Genomic DNA, 17,268 nt, shown 5'->3' on the forward strand with positions numbered 1-17,268 from the left:
AGAAACAGAGGCTTCTCTAACTCTCTTCAGTATCTCCAACTTCACTGCTCTCTTCTCACTCTTCTCCAACCCTTCACCAACTTCAAGTTGCACTGCAAAACCAGCTACACACCCCAAAAATGGAAACTTTCCAACACCTTCATCCTCCTTGGACTCATCCCTCAATTCCAACCTCTGCAAATCCATGAGCTTCTTCACCAAACCCTCCTCAAGCATTGCTTCAATCACTTCCTCCCTCGCCAAGATTCCGATTTCGAATATGCAATTCATCGCTGCCGCTTTGATCTTTAACTCCTCGGCGCTCAAAAGTCCTATAATTCTTGGTATTTCCTCATTGATGTCATCCACCAAAGGCGTCCTAATAATCCTGACCAGCGAAGTAAGGACTTGAATCGAACGACATGAACCAATTGAAACCAACGCTCCAATGATCGGACCCATCAAAACCAACCCGACAAAAACGTCCTTGTTGAACTGAACCAGAGCTAGAACAACAGCAGCAGCTTGGTCTTTAACCCAATTCGAATGCAGAGGATCACATATTATAAACTCAACAATGGAGAATACCTTGGCTTTCAAAATCAACTCTTGATACTCCTTATCAAAACCTCTAGACAATCTCGCTTCCAAACCCACCAAAGCTTCTACCTTTTCACCGTCGTCCTCGGACTCATTCATCGTTTGTACGAAGCGCTCTACGTTTTTGCAATCGACATATGCTTGGACTTGAGCTTCAATAGCGTACCCGACTTGGGAGATGTTGTAGTTAGTGATTTGGCGGCGGAGAAGAGACCGCAGGCCGTAGGTTTGCAAGTTTTCGAGCTTTCCAAGGAGGGTTTTAAGGTTGTCGAGTAACTGAGCGAGGTGGAAGAGAGTTGGGTCGGTGGAGATGATCGGGTCGGCTTCAGTTGCGAGCTCTAGAAGAGCTTCGATGGCGGCGTTTGTGTCGGGGTGGTTGTAGATTGTGGCAATGGGGTTGTTTTGGAGGGCCTTTGAGGCTTTGCTTAGAGCTTCTAAAAGCGGCAGAGGGTGGTGGTTTTGGCGGCGGTGGTCTTGAGCTTCTTCGTCGGCCATGGTTGGTTTTTGATGTGGCGTAGAGTGGTGTGCGTGGGTTTGAGGCAGACGGAGGGCCTCTGGCAACCACTTGTCTAAAGGGCAGGGCTACTTGACCAACCATTCAAACAACACTTTGCAAGTTTCAATTTAGAGTATAGCTTACCATCTTGGTTATTTTCCGAGTATAGAGTAATTTATTGCCCACCGACATGTTGGTGTGCCAACTTTCCCATTTGTTGTAGATGTTGGGATGTATATTATGCAAAGTATGCATCAATGTTACCATGTATGCTGGAATTTCCGGTTAAGGACTTGCAAAGTTCAGTTGCAATGCTTTTGAACTTTAAACTATTTCTTATTTCTTGACAGAAATTTAAACAGTAATGAGAAAACCGGTGTATGAAATGAGGCCGACTTAAGTATAGCGAAAGAATTTAAAGGCATACAAAGTTCGAGTTCTTGACCTCTTTATTATGTTGAGAAACCGCTATATTATGAAAAATCCAGGGAGTGTTCTCCTCAACCTATCACGCCATGAATCCCGTCGGTCGGCGGGGACGTCGGTCCTAAGAAGCGACTTAATGTTACAATGCAGAATGATATAAAAATAACAATAACTTCTTTTTAAGCTCTTTACTCTAGGCTCGTTTAATCTCTTCCAAACTCGACAAATTTACACTTTTTTATAAAAAAATGTATACATGTGTGGGTGAGCAAAACCATGCGCTTAGTAAGTGGGTGATGTAATATGTCACCAAAGCCATGTCATTTTACTCACACTATAAGAAATAGTATATCATATACGCACATTTCACAACAATGCGCCATATCCCACAATCTTTTCTTATTAGTTATCCTTCAATGTAGTGATCCCCACGGGACACCTAAAGACCTCTTGCCCTATACATCTATGAGTCACATCCTTACTTCGACATAACCCAATCAAGAAGTTCACATGTTCCATGACTAGTCAAACAATAACTTTGACATCATAATACGTATAATCTTAACACAGTTCACAAATCGACATGCTTCACTTGAAAATAGATAGATATTTCACAAATATATCTAAAACATGTCTTTCGATTATTTTAAAATCATATAAAAATATTTGAAACACAATACATAAACCACTCACCTCGAAAATATGAATCGTCACCATATCGTAAATCAAGAAACATAAACAAGTCTTCTAAAAATCATCACTGGATTTACCTCAAACCTCTAAAATAGAAAAAAATACGCCTATACGAATCTGTAGCCACTCGCGGATTGTGAATCGGAATTACAGATCAAAAGTTATGATCCGTAAAAGTTTTATCGCAAAATTAATAAAATAATATAAAATTAAATAGAGTTTTGAGAGATAGAGAAAGAGAAAATCAGCCGTGATAAAGGAAAACTGGTCTTAAGAATGCCACGTGTCACTAAATGATTGGTTCATTAGTGAAATGTGTCAACCACCAAATAAAAGCCCACCTATTTGACCCACAAGCTAACACGTGTCCTATGTAACATACCAAAACTCGCGGCTGAAATACTTAGCAATTAAGCTAAGTTTTAGACCAATGAGATGACGCCACGTCATTATTCGATATTTTTTATAAATTTTGAAAAATCATTAAAATGAGCTCGAAATTCTGAAAAATGTGGCGAACTTGTGACGACCTCTATTTTCTATTTTTCAAAATAGAATTCAACCTACCACTAAAGAATTAGGATATTACAAAACCAAACTCATGAATGCAAGTTATAAAAAGTAATCCCTTCCATATCTACAAGTCTACAACCAGAGACTTACATCAGTGGAGGCAAAAAAATCATTTTTAATTATTTGCGCAAAGCGCAATTTTTTTACTATGCTATCTTTAAAATAAGTATGTCGAAATTTATCATAAAAAATAGTGCAAAGAGATGCGAAGCTAAGTACTTGAGATTCTTAGACAGTCGGAAAAAATAATGTGTATTGGAGGACTCACGACAATAAGAGTGCTCTAAAATTGATATGAGAACAATGAGTCAGTATGACTATTGAATAAAAAATATGTATATTTATTCATATATTATCACTTGATCTAGTATTCATATACTTTAATAGTGTTTGGTGCAAATTGTCTTCATCTAATTAATCATTAACTTCAATTAAGCCTTAAATTAGGATTACAAATTAATAATAAAAACAAAAACCCTCTAATTCTAATTGTCAAAAGATGAGTGACTTCCCCACCCCCCCCACCGGCGGTTCCGCCTTTGTCTACAACAGTAATAAATAAAATAAAAACATATAGCTCATAGCAAAACAATAGCACAAACTACAAGTCTTCATGTAGAGATTTCTGGAATCTAAAACAATATGAACTACATCTGACTTTTTTTTTTTTATCATAAGGAAATTCATTAGAACCCTCTGAAAAACACAGAAGGTAGAGAGTACATCCAAGATAAAAGAACATATGGGAAAAAACTACATCTGACTGGAGTAAGATTTCTATTTGCTTTGGTAGATGAGTAACATCTATTATGTGCAAAGAATGAATGAATTTCCTTTACCTGTCATGCAAAGAAATCTGAACTTCAACTCTAACAAAACTGCAAAAGCACACATTGTTTACATCGTCTTTGATCAAGAAGTATCACGGACTTTATGCTGCGCAACCCATTTGAGACTCATAGTTATCCTTCCAGATTTGGCAATGTCTATGGGAAAACAATCCTGATATTCTCCTTCCATTAAGACCCTGGTGAGTGTCATGATCACTCTTCCTATTCTGTCCTGAAATAATGAAAAGCTATTTCAAGTTTTTTGATACTACAACAATCATAGACACAAGATGATACCAAATCTGAAGATAGATACCTTCCCAAAAGTGTCATGGTCCCAAACTTCGATGATTAACATTTCGTGTAATGCATCCTCCACCATGAAGTCGAATGTCTGATTCCAAACTGGGTTCAAGTTGTTCGTTATGACCTAAGAAACCAGATGATTATGAGTCATAAGGTATAGGAATGAGCAATGCCTGGTAATGATGTCAAGTAATTTAGAAAGAGTAAGTAATTTGGAAAATTAAATCCCACCCTGGTCTTTTGCTTTGCTTCAGATTTCTTCATAAGAAGGACAACAAACGGATCAGCCTTCCCCATAAAATCTACTATTGGTAGGTCTTCTGCAGATATAACTGTTACAGATAATACACCTCTTATAAACATTTCCTTCTTCTTCTTAGAGGCCATTTGTCTCAAGTCTGCTTTTGTTAGATTAGTTTCAATCTTCAGAGCCTTTTCCAAAGAGGTCAAGGAGAAGTCGTGATCGAACGGGTTTACAATGTTCCCATCTGTACCAAAAGGGCAGTATAACAGCTCCAAGTGCACCTAGTGTCAAAAGTACAGTGGATTATACCCATTTTTGTCATATATCTCATATAAGGTCTGTGACATATTGAATACGGTGAAAATAAGAAAATGCAGATGCAGTTTTCACCTGACCCCGGTACCTAGTATCTCTCTGGATGTCCAAATCCTTCAAAAGTTTTAACCATACATCCTTCACTTTACCAGGCTGGAGTGTACTCAATGGAATACAACAACAGCCAATGAATTCTGCAGCCTGAAGTCCTTCATCATCGAAAATTCTTACTGTCAAGCGTTGAGTTGAATCATCTTCAACCATGAACTCAAAGTGCTCATTCCAAATTGGGTTTAAATCGTTGTCCTGAAGATTAAGGTAAATAATCAATGCATTTAAGGAAAAAATATATATACGTACGTACACCAATTAAAACATGAGTTTTTCTCACAATCACTTTGCTTGTTTTTGTTCTGTCAGGAAGTGGACGTATGAACATCACAGCAAAAGGATCCGATTTTCCTAAAATGTCCTTATTTGTCAACTCCTTGGCTTCCACAAGCTTCACTTCTAATGTTCCAACAGGCTTCAATTCCAAGTCACTGTAACATAACAAGATCTTAGATGAGAAAAGCACTCGTAGATTGAGTCAGAAACATCACTCTAAATTAGGCCATATAATGGTCAATATCTGCAACTCTATAGCATAATTTGTATTAGCAGCTTAGCATGGTTACGCATTGGCTACATATGCTTCAGATTTATGGTGCATAAAAGGTTTCTACCCTTGGTTTACTCAGATGCATGGTAAATAGAAATCGCAATCTGATTACTTGGCAATAATGAATTACAAAACCAGTTAGTGATTACAAAACCATTAGTGCGAAAGGTTGACCCAGAAAACCTCTATAAGCTCCCACATAAGTTTATAGATTCAACTTATAAAGCCATTTAGTGTAAAGTGTAAACACATGAAATTTCTCTATAAATATTTTTCCTAAGCTTTGTCTATTGAATACTTTCCAAGAACAGGTATGAGATAAAAGTTAAATGGATGATATGGTTCTACAGTTTATTCTGAATTTAGCATATACCTGTAATCACCAGGTATAATGGGTATAATGTTACGAACTGGCCAGGTAATACAATCTTCAATAGCATCCCGTATTGTTTCCTGAAAATATAAATATCGTTTAAAAATAACATTATCTGATGTACTTATCCAAGTATAACTCATTCACTATACTTGTATACGTTGTTTATTATATCCCTATATTTTTCTCCATTTTCCTAGAACAAATATAATAATTTAACTACAGTGCACAAATACTAAGATACTGTGTTGAAGAAAATTAGTACAGTAACGTCATGTAAAGTGTTTAGTAAGTTTTATGAAATTCTACTAATATGATATAGTTACAGGGATTTTTCCTTCCAGTTTTTTAAGTTTTTTTTTTCAACATGAATACCAAAAGAAGATGAACAATGCTTTATCTAATATTAGTCCAGGGATGACACAAGGGATGAATAAGATTGTAAAAACAGAAGCCTGTTTTATGCAATATGATAAAACTGAGGTTTTATTGAATTGTTACCTTACTTTCGTCGCTTTCAAGACTAGTAGTTGACTAGTTTCCTTATAAAGGAAGAACTTTTTAGAATGGTGATCAAAGAATTGAAGTGCTATTATTAGTGAAGGATTAGAAGGCCATATCACCCATATGCCAAACTACTGTTATTGAAAGGGAAACAAAAACTAATGCTACAATGAACCAAAAATGAAACCAGTGATGGGTTATAGGAGATGTCAAAGTTAGCTCAAACCTCAAGAGCCTCGGAAATTCCTGGGATTGATGATATCTCACTACCGGAGACTTTGAACACGAAGTCCAGTTTTTTCTGCAGGCAGAAACAAACTATATGATATCAAAACCAAAAATATGAGATGCATGTGGTAATGAACACAAAAATGATAAATTCACACCTTTTCTCTTAAGGAATATGCAATAGCTCCAAAACAAGGAAACTGGTCAATTAGTGGTTTCAACATTACCCTAAAAACCCCAGTGAATCCAATATCTTTCACCTAGATGAAATTTCAAAATGAAAAAGACGACAAGGTGAGATTGAAACTTTCATTAGATTGTAAAAATCTCTATGTATGAAACACAACATATTATGGATATTCAAGAAGACATGCATGGACATACACTACAACAAGATGCTGAAATGGGGGAACTCAATGCAGAAGTACATGCAGGTCCTAAAAATTGTAAGCAGGGGACGAGTGACTGATGTATAACATATCTTTCCAGAGATGCAGAGAGTTAGGCCTGTGTTTTAAATTGTACAAATGTACAGTAGTTTAAATAAAACATATGGTTAGTAAGTAGTAACTTCTACAGGTTAGTATAATTGGGACATAAAATTCGGTAAAAGTAGTTTTATGCTAAAATCAAACTCCCCAGAAACTTTCCCTCAAATTTTTTACCAAAAACTATGATGTAGCAGGAAAAGAAAAGAGCTCATTGCAGAAACAAGACATTTACATAACAAAAATGCTTGCATAGTTGCATTGATAGAATATTTCCCAGACAAAAATCTGGTATGGCATGCATTTTCTTTATATACCTTTCTGCTCTTTAATTACAACTTAGTGTGAGCTTCATGAATTACTCTTAACCGTATACAAGCATTAAATCAAACAGTACCTCTACAGGTAGTGCAAGACCAACTCTGGTATTGATATCAAGTACAATATCTGGATCACCATCCCATTGTATCTCAAACTCAATGGTGATTCCCCCAGGTCCACATTCACTTTCAACAAGGGAAATTCCTAAAACAGGATATCAAGAACTTATATAAGTGCTACTGTGCTAAACAGAAGTCGACTAACAGGTTCAGCTTTTCCTCATTAGATGTATTCTGAAAGGGTCAACTCTGTATATATATATATATCTATGGCTAGATATCATAATCAAATTTCATACTTCATACTTGCTAACACCCAACTTTCTACAGTGAATACTTGCAAATCAGGAAGCGTCAATGAGATTTAGAATATAAAAAGTTCTTATGGTTCTATGTCAATGATAAGGAAAATAAAATTAGTTAACTGTTATAACTTATAAGTCACCATATATAAAACATATGGTATGAATGAGGTTGATGTGAGGAAAGATGCTTAATATTTCATAGCCGATTTTCCATAGCTAACAAATGAGTCTCACCAAGTATGTCCATAAGAAATGTAATGGAAGGGTGTGATCAGATTCTGAGGCTATGGTATACATGAGGTTGATGCGAGGAAAGATGCTTAATATTTCATTAGCCGATTTGCCATAGCTAACAAGTAACAAAATGAGTCTTACCAAGTATGTCCATAAGAAAGGTTATGAAAGGGTGTGATCAGATTCTGAGGCCAACCTGTAAATTGTGGAGCTACAGTGCCAAGGGTCAGTGTGGAGAATTTGAGAGAATCCAAGACAGCCGGAGTATATTGTTCAAGTATTGGTTCGACATTGCTTTTTATCAGCTCCGATGCTGCCTACACCATCACAAATACACTCAAACAACAAATAAACACAGGAAGACATCGGAAAAGAGGAAAAGCCATCAAAATAGAGTGAAAGGCATGCATTACTTCGTTAACAAATGGCCAGATCTTATCAAGATGTTGGTTGAGCCAAGTCAACTGCAATTTATAAAGAGATTCATGTTAGCTACAAATCATACAATATGCATACATATATAGAAAGGATCATGCAATCAAATGTTGAGGGCCGGGGTAGCACTGATCCCATACTGGATGGAAAATTGTCTAACAACTCTCTATGCACTCACTGAATTTTCTACCTCCAGTTGTTCATGTGTATGATCACCTAAAATAAGGTTTCTAGAAAGTTAGTCCCACACTGTAAATGAACTAGGGGTAGATATACTCGTTGTTACCAAATGAATAATCTAGCTAGCTATATGCAAGAGCATGATGTTCTAACTTCTAAGATATCTTAGTTTTTGGCGTTGTAATCTCCCAACTTGAGCTTATAAGGCTGCAACACAAAAAAAGCCTCTTTCGTATCACAGTGACGTTGTTATTAGCTCTGACAATAGTGTAGCATGCCTGTGTGACAATGTGAAGCTTTTGGTGCGTATCAGAAACATGCATGAGATCGAGATGAACTCAACTTCTGTTGCTGCGTGAAAACAACCCAAGATGGATAAAACTGAGGTGGAAGAAGCTTTCTCGAATCTTGCACCGTCATCCTTGCAAGCGCTGCAATAGTCTTGGCCTTCGAAGTCGATCATGAACATAAAATGAGCAACCATTAGAACTGATCAATTCATCAGAACACTACCATCTAATGTAACTGGCAAGATTTAAATAGTACCAAATCAGAACGACGTTTAGATCGTCTGCTCTCGCCCCGAACAAATGCCATGATCAACCCAATTCCGAAGACAATGCCGATGAACAATCCCAGGATGAACCCCATTTCTGTGTTGTGCGATTGCTATTGGGGAATTGTGGGCGTGTTTCAGAGAATATGAAGACTTCAAATTCAATTGGCCGAGGGAATAATGGAACTTTGAGGACGGTGGGAAACTGTACGGTTGGGTTTGTGTAATGAATTAGAGGATTGTGGGCATTAATAGAGTGATTAGTTTGGTAAATTTTTCTTTTTGAGAAGTGATTAGTTTGACCTTGAAGCAATGAATGCGATATATATTTCTTTTTTAAATAATATAATTTATGTAAAAGTGAAAAATGATTTGGTCTACTCGTATTATTATGAACCCCTCTTATATAGGAGAAATATTACATGGAAAGATATCAATTAGTTTAATGACAATGAATGAGAATTGATCTGTTACATAATTCATATCAATTGTCTCCGTCAGTTACTTTGACGAAGACACACTAATAAGGAAATAATGTTTTTCCTTTAACACTCTCCCTTGTGCCAAGTCAAAAACACAGTAATGCGTGAACTGTTGCCTCATCAAAAACCTTGCCAGATGATAAAACCTTATGGGACAAAATGAATCTTGGTCGAAGGAAAAAAGAGTACAACACACTAGTGACATGTGTGAATCTAGACTCCCCCTAAAGTATACCCCTCCCCATGACCCTCACTTTTAATCAGGAGAGTTCGGAAAGCTTTCGCATTCCTATATCTTTTACATGTTTCTCAAACGTAACTTTAGGCAATGACTTGGTGAATAGATCTGCCACATTCTCCTCAGATTTAACTTGGTTCACTTGAATCTTGAGGAGAGCTTGTCGTTGCTGATTGTAGAAAAACTTTGGAGATATATGTTTCGTATTGTCACCCTTGATATAACCTAGCTTCATCTGTTCGATGCAAGCTGCATTATCTTCATAAATGCACGTAGGCTCTTCAGTGGTAGAACTTAAACCACTAGTTCCTCGAATATGAGTAATGATGGACCTTAGTCATACGCACTCACGAACCGCCTCATGTAGAGCAATAATCTCTGAGTGGTTCGAAGAGGTAGCCACAAGGGTTTGCTTGGTTGATCTCTGAGATATTGCCGTTTTTCCAATAGTGAATACATAACCAGTTTGGGAACGGCCTTTATGTGGGTCAGAAAGATACCCGGCATCAGTGAAACCAACCAAAACATTATTTGGGGTTTCAGAGTAGGGGATAGTAATTTTGTCATCGACCTTTTCTTTAGGAACTGTAATTCCATTCGCGGATCCTCCTGTCTTACTATAAGGAAAGAATAAACCCAAGTCAATGGTTCCTTTTAGGTATCGAAATATGTTCTTGACACCACTCCAATGACGTTCCGTAGGCGCTGAGCTAAATCTAGCTAACAAGTTCACTGAGAATGCAATATCTGGTCGAGTATATTGGGCCAAGTACAATAATGCGCCTATTGCACTTAGGTAAGGAGTTTCAGCTCCTAATACCTCTTCACACTCTTCTTGTGGGCGAAATGGATCTTTCTTTACATTCAAACTTCGACCGATGATAGGAGTACTAACAGGGTGCACTTTGTCCATGTTAAATCGCCTGAGCATCTTTTGGACATATGCAGACTGGTGGATTAAAATTCCACAAGCTCGGTGCTCTAGTTCAAGGCCTAGACAAAACCGAGTTTTCCCAAGATCTTTCATCTCAAATTCGGATTTCAAATAGCTCGTGGTTTCTCTTATTTCATCAAGAGTGCCTATTATGTTCATGTCATCAACATATACAGTTACAATAGCAAATCCGGAACTTGTTTTCTTTATAAATACGCATGGGCACAATTCATTATTCTTATATCATTTCCCAATCAAGTAGTCACTTAGACGGGTATACCACATCCGCCCAGATTGTTTTAGTCCGTAAAGTGAGCGTTTCAACCTGATTGCAAACGCACTCCGTGGTTTAGAGTCACTTGACTTGGGAAATTGAAGGCCATCAGGCACTTTCATATATATCTCTGAATCTAGATCCCCATAGAGATATGTTGTAACCACATCCATAAGCTGCATGTCCAGTCCTTCGGAAACTACCAAACTAACAAGGTAGCGAAACGTTATGACGTCCATTACAGGGGAGTATGTCTCCTCATAGTCAATTCCAGGGCGTTGTGAGAAACCTTGCGCCACAAGGCGAGCCTTGTACCTTAGGATTTTGTTCTTCTCATTACGCTTTCTGACAAATACACATTTATGTCCTACAGGCTTTACACTTGGTGGGGTTAGCACTACCGAACCAAATACCTGTCTTTTTTGCCAGTAAATCTAATTCTACCTGGATTGCGTCTTTCCATTTAGGCCAATCTTCTCTTTGTTGACATTCTACAACAGAGCGTGGTTCGATATCATCATGCTCTATTATTTCATGAGCAACGTTATATGAAAATGCATCATCAATGTGTATGGAAGATCTTTCCATCAACTCATGTGCACTCTCATAATTCATTGAGATTTCTTTGTTTTCTGGAATCATACCACACATCGGAGCGTCCTCCAGTAATGATTCATGGACATAACTATAATCAGAGATAATCTCATGAGAGAGATTCTCCACATCGATGATTAATGGATCTGGTTGTGCCTTAGTCGCCATTTTCTTCCTTGGGCGAGTATCAGTCGAACCAAGTGGCCTCCCATTCTTCCTTTGAGGAGCCACGACCTCAACCACACCTCCACTAAGTTTTGTTGCAGTGCCTCCTACTACGGCACCATGCCTCTTTTTAGGGACTTCTAACCTTGCAGGCACATTTGCAGCTGGTATATGTGATCTTGTCACTTTAGCGATATCAGAAAATGCATCAGGCATCGAATCTGCTACGTTCTGAAGATCGATTATTCTTTTCACTTCACTTTCACATTGTGGAGTTCGGGGATCAAAATGAGATTGAGTGGGGACAAACCATGACAATTCATGTCGTTCCCTTTGAAAATCATTTTTCTTATCTCCCCCTAACGACGGGAAGACTGTCTCATCAAAGTGACAATCCGCAAATCTAGCGGTCAAACGATCGCCTGTCAAAGGTTCCAAATAGCAAATAATTATTGGGGATTCATATCCAACATAAATACATAGTCGTCTCTGAGGACCCATTTTTGTGCGCTGTGGGGGCGCAATAGGCACATATGCAGCACAACCAAATATGCGTAAGTGTGAAATGTCAGGCTCATATCCAGTAACCAACTGGTACGCAGAAAATGGTTGGCTAGCAGTAGGTCTGAAACGTATAAGCAAAGCTGCGTGCAATATTGCATAACCCCATGCACTGATAGGTAAGTTGGTGCGCATAACAAGTGCCCTAGCCACCATCTGTAATCTTTTGATGGTGGCTTCAGCGAGACCATTTTGTGTATGCATATGGGGAACAAGATGCTCTACATCGATCCCAATAGACATGCAATACTCATCAAATGCTTTTGATGTAAACTCTCGAGCGTTATCAAGGTGAGCCCTTAAACGAATAATCTGTGCTAGAAGTTTTGCAAATGCAGCGTTTTGTGTGGACAATAATGCAACATGAGACCAGCGAGTTGAAGCATCTACCAGAACCATAAAATACTTAAATGGCCCACATTCTGGATGGATAGGTCCACAAATATTACCTTGTATCCTTTGTAAGAATGGAATGTTTTGTTTAGTATCTTTAGCATAGGAAGGTCTTGATCCTGTTTTTGCCAAAGAGCAGGCTTTGCAAAATGACTGATGTGCCTTGGAAATAGTCATTGAGGCAAAGGGAGGGAACACTTCTATTACTTTAGAAGGTAATGACTGCATTGGAGCAGTGTAACGAGCACTGTGCATCGTATTGGGTTGTTGTCCCCTTTTATTTTTCCCTCGAAAGAAGGGATGTTCGTGTGAATTCTTTAAAATACGGACCATCATGTCCCGACCAGGATGTCCTAATCGGTCATGCCAAAGCCTGTATAAGTCAGTGTCCCAAATTTCATCATTGGTGACAGCATAGGATTCAATAATCCGAATGGTAGTAAGATATAGTCTATTGTCTTGACTCTTCATCTTCTCTAAAACGCGTGTCCGTCCACATTCAAGAGAAATAAGACACAAATATTCACTTCCATTCTCACAATAAGTGTTCAGATGATAACCGTTTGTGCGAATATCTTTGAAGCTTAACAAGATTCGAGGGGCTCTAGGTGCATATAGAGCATTGGTGATTTTGAACAATGTGCCATCTCGCAAGAAAAATTGGGCAGTTCCTCGCCCTTTTACTATTTGGTCAGATCCAGTCATAGTAGACAAACATGAATTATAAGGAATTAATTTAACAAATAATTGCTGATTCCTTAATATAGTGTGGGTAGTCGCACAATCTGCTAAGCACTCTATTTCTCCTCGATTCATTCCTTGATTTACCAGAATGGTAAATATTTCAGTTTTTTTTTTGAAACGGGTCGCGGGTCAGAGTTCGCGGGTCGTTGGGCGCGGGTCGCAGGTTGCGAGTCGCGGGTCGGAGATCGCGGATCGCGAATCGGAGATCGCGGATCGGAGGTCGCGTCGCCGATCTTGCTTGCGGCGTGTGTCTTGTCGCGTCGGAGATCGGGGGTCGGCGATCTGGGTGGCGTCGGAGGCGATGTCGGAGCAAGGAGCAGGGGGCGATGTCGCGGCCGGGAGGAGAGGCTAGCGCGCGGCGGGAGCGGGGTGCGAGCCGTACCGATCTGGGCTGCTGGTCTCGCCGATTGGAGGCGAGCGGTTGGTCACGCCGATCGGAGGCGCAGATGCTGCTAGGGAGCGGCGACAAGGAGGGAGCGACGACGGAAAAAAAAAACTAGGGTTTTCAAATTTTTTTTTTGTGTGTTTTGGCCAGAATACTCAGATCAAAACTAATGTAGTGATAACGTGTAAAAGTGAAAATTGAATTGGTCTACTTGTATTATTACGAACCCCCTTTATATAAGGGAAATATTACATGGAAAGATATCAATTAGTTTATGGCTCTCTCTCTCCCTCTCGATCGATATCTTCAGTGCTCAAAAAGACGAAAACGAAAATTTCAAGGCAGAAATTAAACATGGTAGTTGTTCTTACTTCTACCTTAGATCAACTGGCCTGGAGCTATGTACGTAGCTATCTTGCAATTGGTGCCCATCGTCATCACAGAGAGCTAGACGCGCGCGCACTTTGAATAGCTGAATCTGATCGATGTCTTTTCAGTTTTTCCTTATTACCTGCAATCTACAAGTAGCTAGATAGATAGAATTATAGAAAGACAAACGGAGAACCAAACATACACCAAATTTGGGTCATCATGAAAAGAACCTCATGATTTCATCGCTTTCTGGCATCTTATTCAAATTTCAATTTGTCAGTTGTCAGTTGTCACAACCTTTTCCAGGCACCATAAATCTCTTCCACCTTCCGGATAGAGGCACCTGCTGATCGAAGTTGAAGCCATCAATTCACCACTCATCAACCAACGTCACAATTCCGCTAATGCTTTCTGGAATTGATTTCTCGATCTTCTTACTTAGGAAGATAGACTTGATTGAGTAGCATCCAAGCACCATTGCTTCGACATCAGACCAAAGCCATCTACGAGGATGGATGCGCAACACAAGAGACTCAAGGCACCTGTGACGGGAAAATGCACGAAGTCCGGTGCTAGTCACACTAGAACCGCTTAAATCAATAGTCTTTAAGTTGGGACAATTCGCAGCAATAAAAATTACGGTTCGGTCACACACATTCTTCATCCAACTCAAGTTCAACTTCTTGATGGATTGATTTGCATAGATTGCAGCTCTGATTCCAGTAGAAGCGAATATCCATGTGCGTTTGTGCAAGCATCTATCCAAATCTAGATCTTCCAAGCAATGCATATTTTTCAAATGCGAAATCCCGGAATCAGTTATAGAGCAGCGAGCAAGCACCAACGTCTTGAGCGTTTTCGAGCACCTTCCATTTGGCAACAATCTCAAACCATTGCCCGTAATCTGGGATTCTTCCAAATTCAAATAGCTCAAACATGTGCACAGTAGCCAATTGCCTGTGCCGCATCGTCATCGACCAACCTGCACCTTCCCAAATCCAAACAAGTCAAGTTATCATGGGCCAACGTATGTAGCCACCTCTCAATGCCTACATTCCTTCTCCCTCCGATTGAAAGTTTGGACAGCTTCGGAAGGCCGCCGCCAAGTGACAGACCGGAGATACCGGTCTATTGTAGTGACCATGATCCTGTGGTGTAAAGATTGATGACCTCAAGTTTGGGACATGTCTGGGCTAAGAATATGAAGTCGGCTTCCTCTGAAAAAGGCTGGGATGTCCGGAATGTAATAAGATTCGGGAATCGAGGCAGTACCTGACAGAGAAATTTGACTTTGAGAAGAGTGAGTGACCTTCTGGTTAGACCCTCCAATTTCAACCATTGTTTGCAGACTTGGGAGACACGTCTCCTATCAGCGTTACCCGCCTCGCTCAAGACCCGATTCAGGATGAGATCACCTAATAACTCGTCAGTCGTCACTCAGTTGAGTAATCTCCACCAGGGCCGTCTCAAAATATTAAGAGGCTCTGTGCGAGATTGAAACTACGGCCATAACTTTTCGGAATGTCTTATATAATATATGCCTAAATATATTATTAAAAAAATTAATTGCAAATATCTTTTTTGTATACGAGTTGCAAACATCATTGCAAATTTCAGTTGCATACAAGCAAAATGCATACAACTTTTTTTTGTTATTTTTATTTAATTCGAGCCTAACCATATATTTTTAGAATTTAATGATTTTTTTATTTTTAATAAAATATCAATTAAACGTAGACAAAAAAATATGAAAAAAAATCAAGAATAAGTAATATATATACCAAACGAATCAAGAAAAAAAAGATGAAGGAAATAAAAAAATTTACGAATATACATAATTAGATAAGTTCAAAGGTACATACAAACTAAAGAATGAGAAAGGAAATAGGGCCTAGAAAGATAAAAGAAAGAAATAAATTATATTTAAAATAACATTGCAATAATGGGAGTCGAACCCATGCACTAGTGAAAGGTGGAGATTTAGTTAATGACATCAGTTTGCCAACTGAACCACTCATGGTTTCGTTCAAAAGAGACCTTTAAGTGTAGATATATGGGTGAGGCCCTGTGCCTGTGCACCTCTTTCACATGCTTAGAGCTGGCCCTGATCTCCACCATTGGGGTTTTGATGAAAGGAAGGTTTAGGGTTTCTTTTTGGCAGATGGTTTTAGGGTTTCATACTTTCACAGTTTCACTATGTGCAAGGCTGCATGAGTTGATGGGCTAGTTCTCCTAATACCGTAATTTGGGCTCCATCATTTATCAAAGTTAACTCTCAGATTCGGGTCTACCCAACTAAACGGATTGTACACTTCAGTGCATTAGTTTATTAAACGTCGATCACAACGAAATCGAACAGGATGGAACTAGAGGCCATTTGTAGAATTGAATTAGCAGAGCAAAATAGTAAAACATTATATTCTAGATGCATGTACACCATATGGTGAGAAGCCATGCATGGAAATATGGAATTTATTCCATTTTGAAGCAGTTCTTGGAAGTCGATTAAATGAATTCTAGCATGAACATATATGCTTATAACACTTGTTTCACACACGATTGCCTTGATATTTAAGTACTAGTTAGCCTAGATTTGCCGAAAGTAGAGAATTTATGTTGCTTGCAAACTTAGTACGTGGCATATGTCAATTGATATGCTTAGTGCAACCAATTTCCGAAGCAATACGCATTAGCATAGTTCGAGAATAGGTGCATAAAATGGAAGATTTTGCCTAATTAACTCCCTTAAAACAAACAAAAAAGTTTATCTTAACTCGCGGTAAGAGTCATAATTAAGCTTCCTTATTCCTTTAATCTCAGTATTCCAATCATTTTTTCCTCTAAATTTTTTAGATAAAAGCTAGAGTGTATAAATTAATATGTTGATATATATGAAATTGTCACCTCTTTTTTAGGAGAATAATTATCACAAACTTATCTAGCGACCTGCAAGAGAGGCTCAATCTCCTCCAGGATGGGAGTATGAGCTTGGCACGTGATATGCAGTCGAATATGTCGAGCTTTGAGAACCAGAACGATAGCGTGCACGTACAGGATTGCAGCATGAAGTAACAGCCAGGGGTATAAAAGGACTCCAAAAATCACCACCTTTTTTTATTTAAATTTCCACATAAACCGCAAAAAATGGAGGATGAAAAATTCTTCTCACTCACTCCATCTCTGCACTTTCTAGAGTCCCCAAATCTCCAGCACATCACATCCACACCCCCAACCGTTTTCTCTCTCACACTCTCTCTCTCTCTGTATATACAAAACTGTAAACCGCTCTGCTTTCTGGCTCTGCATGTGAGGAAGAAGCA

General features: G+C 38.7%; 1 protein-coding gene across 1 annotated transcript; it reads right to left on the reverse strand.

Moving 5' to 3' along the window:
* Nucleotides 1-3,436: 3,436 nt before the first annotated feature.
* Nucleotides 3,437-9,024, reverse strand: LOC126782940 (synaptotagmin-4-like). Its single transcript, XM_050508297.1, has 13 exons — nucleotides 8,797-9,024; nucleotides 8,589-8,697; nucleotides 8,049-8,095; nucleotides 7,832-7,952; nucleotides 7,114-7,241; nucleotides 6,387-6,488; nucleotides 6,227-6,301; nucleotides 5,497-5,576; nucleotides 4,854-5,004; nucleotides 4,538-4,768; nucleotides 4,135-4,428; nucleotides 3,914-4,027; nucleotides 3,437-3,829 (listed from the first exon to the last, which is right to left on the reverse strand). The coding sequence occupies exons 1-13, from the start codon at nucleotides 8,899-8,901 to the stop codon at nucleotides 3,680-3,682; spliced, it is 1,707 nt and encodes a 568-aa protein (XP_050364254.1). The 5' UTR covers nucleotides 8,902-9,024; the 3' UTR covers nucleotides 3,437-3,679.
* Nucleotides 9,025-17,268: the final 8,244 nt, after the last annotated feature.

Source organism: Argentina anserina, chromosome 2, assembly GCF_933775445.1.
Source record: "Argentina anserina chromosome 2, drPotAnse1.1, whole genome shotgun sequence".
NCBI lineage: Eukaryota > Viridiplantae > Streptophyta > Magnoliopsida > Rosales > Rosaceae > Argentina > Argentina anserina.

Excerpts from the sequence above, each read along its gene's own strand:
- LOC126782940 (XM_050508297.1), bottom strand. The coding sequence starts at position 8,901 with ATGGGGTTCATCCTGGGATTGTTCATCGGCATTGTCTTCGGAATTGGG. Across the intron at positions 4,769-4,853 it reads CAAAAACAAGCAAAGTGATT|GACAACGATTTAAACCCAAT; the intron begins GTGAGAAAAACT and ends CTTAATCTTCAG. Across the intron at positions 3,830-3,913 it reads ACCATGACACTTTTGGGAAG|GACAGAATAGGAAGAGTGAT; the intron begins GTATCTATCTTC and ends TCATTATTTCAG.